The sequence below is a fragment of the Oryx dammah genome, unplaced genomic scaffold, assembly GCF_014754425.2.
Source record: "Oryx dammah isolate SB20612 unplaced genomic scaffold, SCBI_Odam_1.1 HiC_scaffold_23, whole genome shotgun sequence".
In the NCBI taxonomy this organism is placed as follows: domain Eukaryota; kingdom Metazoa; phylum Chordata; class Mammalia; order Artiodactyla; family Bovidae; genus Oryx; species Oryx dammah.
This window is the reverse complement of record NW_024070207.1, coordinates 93,376,086-93,391,775: the sequence shown is the minus strand read 5'-3', so window position 1 is coordinate 93,391,775 and position 15,690 is coordinate 93,376,086. Positions and strand designations below refer to the sequence as shown.

Genomic DNA, 15,690 nt, shown 5'->3' with positions numbered 1-15,690 from the left:
TCCCCTGGGCTTCGGGCCCCTCATTGCCAAACTTGGATTTCGGGGCTTCTGCCCGGGAAAATACATGGGCTGATTAGTTTGGAGAAATCGCACAACCTTTCAAAGTCTAGGGGACTGAGAGAGAAGGGAAGTGTTCCCTAGAAAGAAAGGAACAGTGAAAACTGAGGACGTTGGGGAAAAAAGGGGAAAAAGGTCTAGGTTATATTTTAAGGTCTCCTAGCTGGCGGAAAACGGGAGGGGATGAGGTCTCGCGAGATCTCGAGAGTTCCCAGTCTTGAGAAAAGGTAATAGCGGAGAACAGGGGAAGTGGCACTCAAGCGATCTAGGACAGCATTTAGCGCTGAGTGCCAAGGTAGGACGACGAACCGCAGACACGACCGACTAGGAAATCCCGCGAGGTTAGGACTAAACGAGCGCGCAGTAGCTAGGCAAAAGTCGTAGCGGCGGGAGGAGTGCGGGTGTGAGAGGGAGGGCACACGTCGTACGTGCTGACGTAGCAGTCACTCGAGCGGGTATATTAGATCCGTGGCCGCGCCGTGCATTTCAGAGCCGCAGTTCTCCCGTGAGAGGGCCTTCGCGGTGAACCCAACACATTAGCTCAGCAGCGGAAGACTCCGAGTTCTCGGTACTCTTCAGGGATGAGTCATGTGGCGGTGGAAAATGCGCTCGGGCTGGACCAGCAGGTGAGCCGCAAGAAGCCTACCGGGATTGTTGCTGCAGGAATCCCTCCCCCGATCTAACCTGGTTTGTGGCGCAGTGCTACCTGGTACCCTCAGTTCCCATTTTCTGGGTCCCTCAGGCTAGCGAGTGTCAGTGCCCCGGGGCTGTGGGAAAACGAGAAGGTGACGGGAGTGCTGATTGTGGCTGTCGCAGGGGCCCCAGCTTGGCCGGCGGTATTGTCCCCGGGCAGAGCACAATGGCGGCTTTTGTGTGTGCGTGCGCAGGCGGGCGGAGGGGGAGGGGGCGCGCGTTCCCGCGGAGGCGCGCACGCGCGAACCTCGACTTGACTTGTGACCCATGGGTGTTGCGGGGGGGAGGGGCGCGGCGCGGAGGTTCGGGAAAGGGGACCTTTATGGCCCTGAGAGTTCGGGCGTGCGCGGCTCGGATTCTTGTCGGAGACCCAGGCGGCGTTGGCGTGTCTGTGTGTGCACGCGCGTGTGAGCGGGAGGTGGAACGCGGCCCTGGAATGTGGGAGGGGGCGGTGCGGGGGGTGGCCTTCGCTCGGGGTAATGGCGGCGGCCTCCTTTGTGTGGTGTCGGGTGGCTGGGCGGCGCTGCGCCCCCCGAACGGGGGAAGACGGGCCGCCGAGGGCCCGGAAACAGGGATGGATGGGCATCTTGTTCTTCCTGGGCTTCCTTCCCCGGGGCTTTTTTTTCGTTCCAGCCCGGTTTCCGCAGCCTCGGGTCCGTGGCCCGCGAGGCCGCGTTTCCGGAGTGGAAAGTTTTGTGACGCAGAAGATTCGAGGAGGAGTGGGGGGGGGGGGATGGAGAGGAGGGAGGAATGGGCCGCTGCGTGCGCGGTGGCGCCGGGCTCTGGAGGTCGAGGTGGAACGCGGCGAGGAGGTTAGCGACCCGGCACGGCGGGCTCCGCCTCACGTGGTCGCAATAGTGAGTGTGGAGGTTTTGCTCCGAGCCACGCGTCGTTTTGGGAGGTACCACGGAGTGTACCAGTGTCCTCAGGTTGGGGACGTTTGGTGCGGGGCTCGGCCTGGGAAAAAACGCCTGGAATGTGGCTTGGGAAGAAATAAGGAATTTTGTTGGTGACTTGTTGCTGCTTGTGGACTGAAAATTTTGAAATCGGTCAGGGGCCCCGGGTTTGTCTTAATTGGAGCCCCTCTTGTAAGGGTTTAGAGGTAGAGGACGGGAGGGCGCGTGATCGCAGAGGAGGGGTTCTGGGCGGAGATGGCAGAAGTCTGCATCCCTCAGCAACAGTGGCACCACGCTTCAGAAAAGCTCTTCAATCGATGTTTTGTTGCTTTTAAGTAAACTTCTGCGTACCGCGAGCTCCAGAATTCTGAAACGAACTTGAGTGACACAAATGAATTGTTAATAGATTTTCAGTCGTGTATAGTGCTTTTTAGGGACTCTTCTATCTGTTTGGGGGAGAGCATTTTTTCCATTAATGCATCAGAATAAATCTTCCAAATGCTGACATGTTAAATGGAGCAGAGACATAAAAAAAATCTGATCGAGAACATGGCCGGTCCCCAGTTTTAAAATTTAACATATAGGTGGTGCCGGCACCTATTTAAGATTATAAGCAGGAATAAAATTTGAAATCGAAATAATTGGAAAAAAATACACACAGTCGTTAAAATTAAGCAGCAAGCAAATACACAACTGAGAAAATTGCATTAATGTCACCCTAGCAATTTACAGTAGCATTTAAAGTGCTCTACGTAGTTCATTTTGCCAAATGTAAAAGTAATAACAAAACGTACTGCAGTAAGTACAAAAAGGAAGTTTTTGTGCCTTAGAGTATTAGTCTGTTGCTGAGACAATCGTGCAGAGAAAGCACCGCAGCGTTTTGTTAATAGAAGTTAGGAAACGAGCTGCCTCCAAAGTGTTACCGTATTCATTTTTTTCTTTAAGATTTAGCATCTTCCAGTTTTCAGTGATTACATTGATGCTTGCAACTTGACAGTATACAATTTTAAGCTTTTAACAGAGGACTTAAACGTTGTGGTTTATTGGAAACACGTGGCAATAGTGCCGTGTGGCTGGTTACATTTTTTTTTTTTAATACTGCTTTTGGCACATAGTTTTCTCCTCGTTGCTTTGTAAATAGTTTGTTTAGTCATTACAGAATTCGATGAAGCGCTTTTTTTTAGAATGTTGAGGCTTTAAGTTACCAGTGTAAAGGGATGGGTAGAAATGGAGGTAAAAGGCAGTAAAATGTGCCATTTATGTCCAAAGTGTTCTCAGCTTAACTGTGAAAATGGAAAAATAAATAGGTACCTACTTAATATGGTTGTGTAGCGGGTTATATTGTAAATTTTTGTTCTGAAGAGTGCTACTCTAATTGCAGTATTTAGAAATGAAAGCTAAGAAATGGTCGATACAAGTTTTGTTCTGAATATTTTTCAGGTGTGCTCTGTAGGTTTAGAATAATTCCCAGTAGAAAACATTTATCTCCAAATATTTGGAGCTAAAATGAATCCACTGAGTACTTGACATTTTAAAATAATTGAAATTTTTGAACTTTTACAATGGAAAAAGTTACAGGGAAAATTCATTTTGATTATGAATTTGGACCCGGTTTCTCCTGGATAGCACCACCATCTTGGTTAGGTACCTTCTGCAGTGTATACTGTAGTAGTGTAGTATTTTGTGTTTGCTCACATTCTTAGTCACATTCTCCTTAAGAGTTCCACTAAGTTTTCCTTTAGTGTAATGTTTCTGCGCATGGGCTGCTAACCAAAATTTAACTCTCTTCTAGTTTGCTGGCCTAGACCTGAACTCTTCAGATAATCAGAGTGGAGGAAGTACAGCCAGCAGTAAGTAAAATATTTTATGCATTTACTGAATATTAGAGCTTTTTAAAAAAATTGTCGGAATATAGTTGATTTACAATGTTGTGTTACTGAGTATTAGAACTATAATAACTTAATGTTTCATTGGATTTATTTAAAATTTAGGAATTTCCCTTCCAGTTTTTACTGTGTAAAGAATGAGGGTAGTGTTGTGGTCTTTTGATAATGAGGAGGAGTAGTTTTCTTGAGTGAAACAATCATTAAGGACCTTATACAACACACAAGTTATAGAGTTTGATTATGTCCATTATGAATCCTGAACACAGCTTAAAGGTGGTGGGAGTGTATATTTCATTATTAAGAGTGAATTTACTGGAATTAAACTGAATAAAGAGAATATTCACATATTCACATATATCAGGTATAGCCACTCCTTTCCCATGAAGAACATGAGAATTACTAATAGAACAAGGCTATAATGAATCTCAAAGTGGTGGTCAGGATTTTAAATGCTGAATTGTTTTTTTTTTTTTTTTTTCTCTTGAAAGGGTTTTTTTTGCGACATGGTAAAGATTAAGGTGTAGGGGGCTCTTGGTTTATTATTGGCAGTAGACCTGCTTCAGCTCAGATCTCTTGCTATTGAATTAACTGGAAGAAACAATGTAATATGTATATTGAATGTGTTAAGGTCTGAAAGCACTGTTTCTTCAAGCTCTGTTTATTGCATAGTTTAGGGATGTTTATTTTTAGGCAGGAAGGGCCTCACTGGGCACAGTTACTTGATATTTGTTTTAAATTTCACTTTGTCAGGCTAAGAATCTTTTAGTAATTGACCATTCTAATGGAGCTCTTTAATTCAGCCCAGAAGTGAAGAGGTTGAATTGCAGATTAAAGCAAGTTGATGTTATTAGTTGGATATATATTAGTTGCTTTTGTTCTCACTCATAGTTTAGGCTGTGTTTTTATTTGCATATAGAACAACAGTTGACTTTCCTTAAACAGTGCAAGTGTCAAAACCCACAATTCCTTGAAATCATTTCATTCTGCAGCTTTTCCCATATTACATATGTACATATGTTTTGGATTTAACCAGAGCAGGAATAAAAAAGCTTCTTAGTGACTAGATATATGATTTGTTACTTTTTAGGTTGTTGCAGTAATACTTATGCTCCATAAGAGACTTGTTAATAGTTTTATGTCTTTGCTAGATTATTGTAGTAACAATGTTGCAACTCTTGTTATTTATGACAATTCTCTGAAATCTTAGCAGAATTTTTAAAAATAGTGTGTTAAATTGGCCACTAGTGGCAAATTAAATTTATTTGTAGATTTCAACTATTAGGTTCCAATTCAATTCAAATCTGTTTTCTTCCCCCTTTAAAATTCATCTTATTAAAGCAGTAACTCATTTAAAATAGAAGTAGACCAGACTAGAAGACTACAGATTTAAATTTTTTCTTTCCAGGACTTTTTTAGCATCACAAACTTTGGTAAAAAGCTTTAAAGTTTTTTGGGATGTGAAATTTAACTTTGTCATTTCTTTTAGAAGGGCGCTATATTCCTCCTCACTTAAGGAACAGAGAAGCTACTAAAGGTAAGTTTTTTGAGCAACTTGGTATACTTAATTATTGCTGGATTTAAAAATTGGAGCTTAGGGAAAGTGAGACACCTCGAAGTCTGAACACTGTGCTCTTTTCTCCTACTGTCAGAATAATTTCAGATACTAGGGCTTACTAGGGCTTAGAAAAACTCATCTAATGTCAGATAGAGGAAATCTCTGCATTTCCTGTGTCACTCTTCTGAGGCCAAGGGCATGATTTTGTACAATTTCACTAGTCTTGTGCTTAACCTCTGTATGTAATCATAAATAGCATGAGTTCAATTTGAAAAAGGTGAGTGGGGATCCTACTGTGTAAACAAAACTGCTGCATAGTGATAACAGTCCAGTTATTTCTGTCTTGCAGAGGTGCCAAAATGAAATGGGATTATTGGGGAATAGTTAACAAGCATCAGGCATGCTCCTGATAGATGGGAGTGGTTCTCTGACTTCAACTGCTTCATTTAAATAGGTGATCTGAGATTGTGGAGGAAAAGGGAAGGTCAGGAAAACTAAAAGTCATGAAGAGGGAAGATACTGGATAAAGAAAGCAGGATTGGAAGGGTGGAGAGTCCACAGGAGCCCATGATTTGCTGTCATTTGTCTATATTCATAGTCTGTATTAGCTTCACTATCTAAGGCAATACATGGAATATAAGATCTAGGGAATGGAACTAAAATCCTACATGCCATGGGGCCAAAAACATTAAAAGAACTCCTATATTATTTCTTAGCTGTCACATCATTGTCTTTAGTTACTGTATAGTTGGATTCTTATTCCTTAGAATGTACTAGCTGAAATTGACCTCCATGTGTATTTAGTGCTTTTCCTGCCTTACTGCAATGATAGGAATCAAAGCAGGGAAAGAGGCAGTATCATATAGGAGTTAGAGCTGAAATAGGTCTTAGAAATCTAACTCAGCTCTTTATTGGTAGCTAAGGCTGTTGATCACTGGGCTGGTAGAGACTCAGGGAGAAGGAAAGTAACCTAATTAACTAGTAAACTATCTCTGACTATTTAATAAAATGTCACTGAAGCTAGTTAAACCCTCTGCTTGTCTTTAAACCATATACCTGTTGGGCTAATTTATACCTTTGTCATCCCCTCTTACTGAATGTTTATAGCTATACCCTAGGAACCTGTCTACACTGAGTGTGTAGGTATCAGGATTTTCCTTTTTTCTAGGTATTCCTAATTCTCATCTGATAACATGTATTACATGTGAACAGAGCACTGTTCTTAAACTTTTTACTATTGAAACCAAGAAATACTATATTAAACAAAGTAAATTTCTTAATGTTTTAAATGAATATCACTTCTAAGAAACATAGAGATAATGATTGCTCTTTCCTGGTAAACTCATTCACGCCTGTAAAATGAAATTAAATTGTGATGGTCATGTAACAAGACCATAGTCGTCGTGTTAAAGGCAAACCTACTGACCTTTTAGAAGTTGTATTCATTCAGAACATTTTCAGACTTGATTGTTTTGTTCAGCATATAGTATGTTCTAGTACCATGGTAGGAATATTTCCGTTGTCCCTCTGGTCCAGAGATGTGATAGTCATTGGAGGGCTTCAAACTCAGAAACACAGAAATCATGTTTTAAAGTAGTGTCATTTTCTAATTACTACAATAAAATGAGTTTGCTTTCTTTTTTTAATTGAAGGATTCTATGATAAAGACAGTTCAGGGTGGAGTTCTAGTAAAGATAAGGATGCATACAGCAGTTTTGGTTCCCGTAGTGATTCAAGAGGAAAGTCTAGTTTCTTCAGTGATCGTGGAAGTGGATCAAGGGGAAGGTAAGTGATTTATTATCTTCTTGCCTTTCTTGCATGTGTACAATAAAGCAATTTCGAAATTGGTCTGTACCCTGACTATTAAGCATGATTATCTTTCCCCCTTAGTGGACCACCTGTTTGGATGTTAAGTATGTCTTTTTAATCATAGATTTTAAACTGTAAGAAGTCTTTACTAAATTGAACTTATTACACCGAAATTAAATGAGAATAAGAATATGCCCTTTGGCATAATAAAATCAATTATTTTTATATTTCTCTAATTTTATGTATTCTACTTAAAAGAGTAAGTTTAGTGAATGGCCTAATTTGGTTGACATTTTTGTGGATATTCTATGACAATTTTTAAACCTTATATTTTTGATTACACAAGTGTGATGAACTGACCTCATGCGCCTAATAGCTGTGGTTAGTCCTGTGTGTCCTGCTTTTTCGAAAACAGGCCTAAAACTAAAAACATCTTAATTCAGGTAAGGATTATTTTCTACCTTTTATCTAAAGTCTGTCACACAAGTAAGTTGTCCTTTAAGTAGAATCCTAATGTAACCAGGACAATTGATATTTGGTGTGATACTTTCCTTTTTTTCTCTAACACTAAAAATATTTGGATGAAAACATTTAAAGGTGTAAGTTAATGTGCTGGTTTCACATATAAGACTGATTGCCCCAAGGATTTTTATTTCTATATTTATTGAAGTGTAGTTGCTTTACAATATTATGTTTCCGGTACAAAGCCTTGATTCTTGATTTCAACATGTATGAGGACTGTATCGGCTATATAATAATAAAAGAGGATACTGAATTTAGAAAATAAAGTTATATAAATAGTATAGTCTGGTTAGAGGGCCTTATTTGTCAAGTAAGAGTAAGCCCAAATTGGACTGGTGACATCCTTGAAATTAGCCATAATGAACCTCTCTCCAGGTACAGTTCTAGTGGTAGGAATCTGATAATGGTTAAATAAGATTTTGATTAATTGCTTGTGCTGTTTAGGTTTGATGATCGTGGACGAGGTGACTATGATGGCATTGGCGGCCGTGGTGACAGAGGTGGTTTTGGCAAATATGAACGTGGAAATAGTCGCTGGTGTGACAAATCAGATGAAGATGATTGGTCAAAACCACTCCCACCAAGTGAACGCTTGGAACAGTAAGTTTCTGAAGTGTATGTTAATTGTGATGAAGCCTTATCAGCTCCGTGTAACAAACTTACCAATTTTCTGATTTCAGAGAACTCTTTTCTGGAGGCAACACTGGGATTAACTTTGAAAAATATGATGACATTCCAGTTGAGGCAACAGGCAACAACTGTCCTCCACACATTGAAAGTGTAGGTATTTTTGCATGACCTTTAAGGTAGGGAAGTGTAGATCTTTTCGCAGCACATCAAGATGAGATGGGCTTCCTAAAGACATACGTAGACTGCTTGCTTTATCTTGACAGTTTTTTAAAGTTAATTTAAAAACCTGCCTCATTGGTTTGTGGAAAGGGGGAGAGTGAATTTGGTGTTAACCATTACTAATAATTTGAAATAGAAAATGGGTCGGGTGTTGACCTAAATGGGAAGGAAATCCAAAAGAGGGATGTGTATACATATAGCTGATTTAACTGCCGTACAGTAGAAACTAACACATCATTGTAAAGTAATTGTATGCCTATAAAAACTAACTTAAAAAGTAAATAGTCAAGAAGCTGAGAGTTGAAGTAAACAAGGCAAAACATTGGGGGTAAAAAGAAATAGTAAGTGGGTCAAACATAGGAAGAACCCCAAACTTTTCCATTGTAGTTTAAGCTTATGGAGTGGTTTGGTTTTGTTTTTCCTCAAAATGTGTAAGATGATGACTTTTACTATAAAGCAAATTGAAAGTTCAAATTGGTTGATAGTTGTCCCCTCCTCGTATTTGTATGAAACAAAATGCTCCAGATAGCATTTCTGCTTGTTTACCCTGATGCATTTCTTGACAGTTCAGTGATGTTGAGATGGGAGAAATTATTATGGGAAACATTGAGCTTACTCGTTACACTCGCCCAACTCCAGTGCAAAAGCATGCTATTCCTATTATCAAAGAGAAGAGAGACTTGATGGCCTGTGCCCAAACAGGTAAGCAGACTTGATGAAAGTAAAAAGTTGTCAAGAATACCTTGACTTGGCTTGCTCTAATAAAAACCAATACCAGGAGAATATGCATGGAGCATTTTAAGTTTCATGAGGAAGCTTGGGTCCTGTATGTAGCCTGACTGGTACACCTTGGTAAGGAGTAGCTGGATGGTATCTCTTTTGTCTTAGCCTTTTGGTTATATTACTTCTAGTGCTTTCATTAGGTTATCTTAGGGATGGCCTATAGAAAGTCATGAGGTTGATACTACTGTAACAAGTAGATAGGTTTTTGTGATTGCAGTGGTGGGGAAGTGAGAACTATAGAAAATTAGAGAAAGATAGAGAATAGCCTGTGATCCATGGAAATGTGGCCAAAAGAAGGTTCATTGACGGGTAAAGTAGTACCTCCCTATCAGTATATACAATACTTATCAGGAAGTGTTAGAAATTGACACCAGTTTTGAGACAGAATTCCTGCTCTCTTTACACAAGTGCTTCCTAGTGGCTCAGATGGTAAAGAATCTGCCTGCAATGCAGGAGACCTAGGGTTCGATCCCTGGGTTGGGAGGATCCCCTGGATGTGGGCATGACAACTCCAGTATTCTTGGCTGGAGAATCCTTATGGACAGAGGGGCCTGGTGGGCTACAGTCCATGGGGTTGCAAAGAATCGGACATGACTGCGTGACACATATGTTACACAAGTGAAGCAAAGAAGTGAAAACTACTACAATGTTTGTGACCAAAATTTGGTGTGTGTGTGTGTGTATATATATTTTATATATATATTTTGGGTAAATGAACAAAAATATTTTTTTGGCTGATGGACCGTGTGGTCTCTGCAGCTACTCTGCTGCTGTATGAAAGCAGCCATAGATGATATGTAAATTACTGGTCACAGCTGTATTCCAGTAAAGCTTTATTTATAAAGATAAATAGTTTAGACTTAGTTTGCTAATTCCTATTACAGATCAAAGTCATCACTTGATGGTATTTTAAAATTAGCCTATTTGATCAAAGTCATCACTTGATGGTATTTTAAAATTAGGCTATTTTTAGAAATTTAATTTGGGAATTAAAGTGAGATTACTAATTAACTGCTAAGTAATTGGGCAGTTAAAACACCATCATCTACCAATATATGTTCAAAAGTAATAAGCCAGTTTTTCTGTGGTTAAATGAATATGCTTTCTTTAAAATAGGGTCTGGAAAAACTGCAGCATTTCTCTTGCCCATCTTGAGTCAGATTTATTCTGATGGTCCCGGCGAGGCTCTGAGGGCCATGAAGGTAAATATTTCTGTATAAAATGAGAAAGCTTTCTAAATGACAGACTTGCATTCTAATCTGTATAATTAGTAACAGCATTTACATGTAATCTATAAATTGTAGAGGGGGATTATGTTGTAATGAACCTTTAAGAGAGGATGTTAACAAGTTTAATAAATTATTTCTTAGGAAAATGGAAGATACGGGCGCCGCAAACAATACCCAATCTCTTTGGTGTTAGCACCAACTAGAGAATTGGCTGTACAGATCTATGAGGAAGCCAGGAAAGTAAGTATGCCTTTCAGGTTATTGGCCTTCTCATTGATTCTGATGAAGTGTTTTATGACCATGTAAAAATCTTGGTCTTAAAATCAGTAAATTTTTCTTTGCTTATAGTTTTCATACCGATCTAGAGTTCGTCCTTGCGTGGTTTATGGTGGTGCTGATATTGGTCAGCAAATTCGAGACTTAGAACGTGGATGCCATTTATTAGTTGCGACTCCAGGACGTCTAGTGGATATGATGGAAAGAGGAAAAATTGGATTAGACTTCTGCAAGTATGTTAATTTTTAAATGTGTGAAATGCATTTTTTAGTCTTCCAACTTTTATAAAAAGTTAGCTCATTGTAATTTTAATTTGAAGTGATTTTAGTAGAGGCTAAGAATGACCAGACCTTGAGACCAGAGTCAAGTATACAGAGCTAATTTGGCTGTGCGATTTAGTGGCAGAGATCCTGTGCTGTGTCTTACGTACATGGGTCAGATTGTATGGTATGAGGAACTAAACTACCTGAATGAATAATTAACTGTGCTCATAGAAATGGAAACTACCTTTTCGCCTCAAATTCTAAGCTGGATTTTTTTTTCCTGGCAGGTACTTGGTGTTAGATGAAGCTGATCGGATGTTGGATATGGGGTTTGAACCTCAGATACGTAGAATCGTTGAACAAGATACTATGCCACCAAAGGGAGTTCGCCACACTATGATGTTTAGTGCTACTTTCCCTAAGGAAATACAGGTATTGTTTGGTGCTGCAGATCTTACTTAGGAATTTGTTTATCTCAATAGATGATAAAACAATAATTTTTTTCTTTCAGATGCTTGCTCGTGACTTCTTGGATGAATATATCTTTTTGGCCGTAGGAAGAGTTGGCTCTACCTCTGAGAACATAACACAGAAAGTAGTTTGGGTTGAAGAGTCAGACAAACGGTCATTTCTGCTTGATCTTCTAAATGCAACAGGTACAATTTTAGCATTAGTCTGGTGGCTTAGGGTAATCTATTTGGATCACCTTTAGTGCTTTTCCTTCTCATCCAATACATTCTGTTGAGACAGTCTATTTGCCTCTATTCGTATGTTTACTAAGTGCAAAGAGAACCAAGCCACTATTAGTAACAGAAACCTTGTGATATTTTAACTTCAGGCAAAGATTCACTGACTTTAGTGTTTGTGGAGACCAAAAAGGGTGCGGATTCTCTGGAGGATTTCTTATACCATGAAGGATATGCTTGTACCAGTATCCATGGAGACCGATCTCAGAGAGATAGAGAAGAGGCCCTTCACCAGTTCCGCTCAGGAAAAAGCCCAATTCTCGTGGCTACAGCAGTATGTAAAATTTAATCTTAATTTCTAGGCCAGCATGTTCAACTATTTACTTTGTTTTAAATGGACCATATGTAACAAAAATTATTTTCTAGGTAGCAGCAAGAGGACTGGACATATCAAATGTGAAACATGTTATCAATTTTGACTTGCCAAGTGATATTGAAGAATATGTACATCGCATTGGCCGTACAGGACGTGTAGGAAACCTTGGTAAGTGTGTGATTACTTAGGATGATCTGGTGGTTTCTGATTTTCAGTGTGATTCTTACAGCAAAGAACTTTTCAGGGTCTTAGATGAACTCTGATTTTCAAGGAATGCTATTAAAATATCAGAAGTGGCAAGGGGGGAAAGTCAAGGTTTATTCAAAGAACAAATAGCAAATTATCTTTTTTAAAAATTATTATTCTACTTAATATTCTAATTTGAAAGTAAGAATATTGTGCTGCTCTGTGGAAGACCTTAATTTATGTACTTTTTGGAACTGTTTTAGGCCTTGCCACCTCATTCTTTAATGAGAGGAACATAAATATTACCAAGGATTTGTTGGATCTTCTTGTTGAAGCTAAACAGGAAGTGCCATCTTGGTTAGAAAACATGGCTTATGAACACCACTACAAGGGTAGCAGTCGTGGACGATCCAAAAGGTGAGTTAGAAATAATGTGTATTATTAAATAATGTGTATAATGGAGAGGGGTGTGATTTTTAAGGTTATTTAAGTGACCTTCAGTGTCAGCTTTTCACAGCTAAGACCTTATAAAATTCTTATTACAGAAAAGAAGGGCTGAGTGGAATTGCTTGAATTGGAAAATCAGAAGTTGGTCATTGGAAATTTTTAACAAGAATTGGGTGTCTTTATGTAAACTAACATTTTGTCCTTATAGTAGTAGATTCAGTGGAGGATTTGGTGCCAGAGACTATCGACAGAGTAGTGGTGGCAGCAGTTCCAGCTTCAGCAGCAGCCGCGCCAGCAGCAGCCGCAGTGGTGGAGGCGGCCACGGAAGCAGCAGAGGGTTTGGTGGAGGTGATGTTACATTTTAACCACATACCTTGGGGAAAGGCTTTTGCCCTTTTTCATCCTTTTCAAAGAGTAATTTAAAATATTGGCCCCATAGATTGCTTTTTGTAATTTTACATCAAAATATTTAAAGAAGGGAAAGGTTGTATTATACAATGGATGACTTAATAATTTTTTTTTTTTTTAATCTCTCATTAGGTGGCTATGGAGGCTTTTACAACAGTGATGGATATGGAGGAAATTATAACTCCCAGGGGGTTGACTGGTGGGGTAACTGAACCTGCTTTGCAGTAGGTCACCCTGCCAAACAAGCTAATATGGAAACCACATGTAACTTAGCCAGACTATACCTTGTGTAGCTTCAAGAACTCGCAGTACATTACCAGCTGTGATTCTCCACTGAAATTTTTTTTTTAAGGGAGCTCAAGGTCACATGAAGAGTCGAAAGGAACAATCAGCAGCCCTGTTCAGAAGGTGGTTTGAAGATTTCATTGCTGTAGTTTGGATTAACTCCCCTCCCAACCCCCATCCCAAACTGCATTTATAATTTGTGACTGAGGATCATTTGTTTGTTAATGTACTGTGCCTTTAACTTTAGACAACTTTTTATTTTGATGTCCTGTTGGCTCAGTAATGCTCAAGATACCAATTGTTTTTGACAAAATAAATTTACTGAACTTGGGCTAAAATCAAACCTTGGCACACAGGTGTGATACAACTTAACAGGAATCATCGATTCATCCATAAATATTATAAGGAAAAAACTTATGCAGTAGCCTGCATTAGGGCTTTTTGATACTTGCAGATTGGGGGAAAACAAACAACAAATGTCTTTGAAGCATATTAATGGAATTAGTTTCTAATGTGGCGAACTGTATTAAGTTAAAGTTCTGATTTGCTCACTCTATCCTGGATAGGTATTTAGAACCTGATAGTCTTTAAACAAGCCATTCCAGTCATGATGAGGTGATGTATGAATACATGCATACATTCAAAGCACTGTTTTCAAAGTTAATGCAAGTAAATACAGCAATTCCTCTTTCAGTGTTTAGGCAGATCATTAATTATGAGCTAGCCAAATGTGGGCATAATATTACAGGGAAAGTTTAAAGGTCTGATAACTTGAGATAGGGTTTTAGGAGAATTCATCTACTTAGACTTTTTAAATGCCTGCCATAAGTGAAATTGAAATGGTAGAATGGCTGACCACAGCAATGACCAGCCCTCATTAGGGCCCTGGATGATTTTTGGTCTAATAACGCATGCTAGTGTTGATGTTTTTTGGTCAAGAGGGTATGAACAGGAAGAATTAAATGCAGCAGGCTTTCTTTTAAATGCCGATTCATATTACTCTGTTCAAGCTGCGTTGAGATGTTAAACTGGCTTACTATAGACTTTGTAAAAATGGCTCCAGAAGAGTAACAAACTGAAATCTTTGAGATCACACAGGTTGGAAATATGTACATAACTGCACAAGGTGTCAATTCTGCTATACAGTGCAGTTTTAGTCAGTTTTAGTTGCATAGGTTTCCATTGTATTTATAGTCTGTTTATGCTAAATCTGGCCAAAGATGAGCATTGTCCACCACTAAAATGCCTCTGCCACTTTCGAATTCTGTGCTAATTTTGTGGCCAGAATGCGGTGATCAAAATGCTCAATCTTTTTACAGTGGCATGGGAAGATGGCAAAAATTTCCTAAAGTGCAATAGATTTTCAAGTGTATTGTGCCTTGTTCTAAAACTTTTATTAAGTAGGTGCACTTGACAGTATTGAGGTCATTTGTTATGGTGCTATTTCAATTAGTCTAGGTTTAGGCCCTTGTACATTTTGCCCATAACTTTTTACAAAGTACTTCTTTTATTGCACATTCAGAGAATTTTATATATATGTCTTGTGTGCGTGTCCTTAAACTTCCAATCTTATTTTGTCTCTTGGAGATTGTTGAACGCAGCTTGTCTAGGAAGGGGATGGGACTAGATTCTAAAATTTATTTGGGACCATGGGAATGATAGTTGGGAAGAAAACTATTTGCACACGACAGATTTCTAGATACTTTTTGCTGCTAGTTTTATGTAATATTTATTGAACATTTTGACAAATATTTATTTTTGTAAGCCTAAAAGTGATTCTTTGAAAGTTTAAAGAAACTTGACCAAAAGACAGTACAAAAACACTGGCACTTGAATGTTGAATGTCACCGTATGCGTGAAATTATATATTTCGGGGTAGTGTGAGCTTTTAATGTTAAGTCATATTAAACTCTTAAGTCAAATTAAGCAGACCCGGCATTGGCAGTGTAGCCATAACTTTCTGATGTTAGTAAAAACAAAATTGGCGACTTTAAATTAAATCATGCCAAGGTTTTGATACACTCGTCTTAAGATATTAATGAAACACTTCAAAACACTGATACGAAGTGTCCATATTCAAATATTGTGTGTTTTGTTTCGTTGTGTGTATTTTTTTTTTCCAGTGAATGTCTGGCTCATTGCAATCCTGAAACATGTGGTTATCTTTGTTGTATTGGCATAGTCAGTGACTTGTACATTCAGCGATAGCATTTGAGCAAGTTTTATCAGCAAGCAATATTTTCAGTTAATAAATAAGGTTTCAAAAATCATGTAAGAATGAAGTTAAACTTGCTGAATGTAAAGATTGAACCTCAAGTCACTGTAGCTTTAGTAATTGCTTATTGTATTAGTTTAGATGCTAGCACTGCATGTGCTGTGCATATTCTGATTTTATTAAAATAAAAGTTGAACTGCACAGTCTCTTTTGTTGTTGTCAATTGTGGTTTATTATTAGGTGAAAATAAAGTTGTGGTCTTGCCTGAA

General features: G+C 39.0%; 1 protein-coding gene across 3 annotated transcripts; it reads left to right on the top strand.

The window, feature by feature from the left end:
- The first annotated feature begins 536 nt into the window (after positions 1-536).
- On the top strand, positions 537-15,690 carry LOC120882252 (ATP-dependent RNA helicase DDX3X). Of its 3 annotated transcripts, none has more exons than XM_040266171.1 (17): positions 537-683; positions 3,439-3,496; positions 5,022-5,066; positions 6,740-6,872; positions 7,863-8,018; positions 8,099-8,198; positions 8,834-8,969; positions 10,167-10,252; positions 10,421-10,519; positions 10,628-10,788; positions 11,106-11,250; positions 11,330-11,474; positions 11,657-11,838; positions 11,931-12,048; positions 12,330-12,483; positions 12,722-12,861; positions 13,054-15,690. In XM_040266171.1, exons 1-17 carry the CDS (start codon positions 639-641, stop codon positions 13,131-13,133), a joined length of 1,983 nt encoding a protein of 660 aa, XP_040122105.1. In that variant the 5' UTR covers positions 537-638; the 3' UTR covers positions 13,134-15,690. The 3 variants fall into 3 exon arrangements, with proteins under 3 accessions (XP_040122105.1, XP_040122104.1, XP_040122102.1); XM_040266170.1 differs by having other exon boundaries at positions 5,019-5,066; positions 12,725-12,861; XM_040266168.1 differs by having other exon boundaries at positions 5,019-5,066.

Excerpts from the sequence above, each read along its gene's own strand:
- LOC120882252 (XM_040266168.1), top strand. The coding sequence starts at position 639 with ATGAGTCATGTGGCGGTGGAAAATGCGCTCGGGCTGGACCAGCAG. Across the intron at positions 10,520-10,627 it reads TCTATGAGGAAGCCAGGAAA|TTTTCATACCGATCTAGAGT; the intron begins GTAAGTATGCCT and ends CTTTGCTTATAG. Across the intron at positions 11,839-11,930 it reads CAATTCTCGTGGCTACAGCA|GTAGCAGCAAGAGGACTGGA; the intron begins GTATGTAAAATT and ends ATTATTTTCTAG.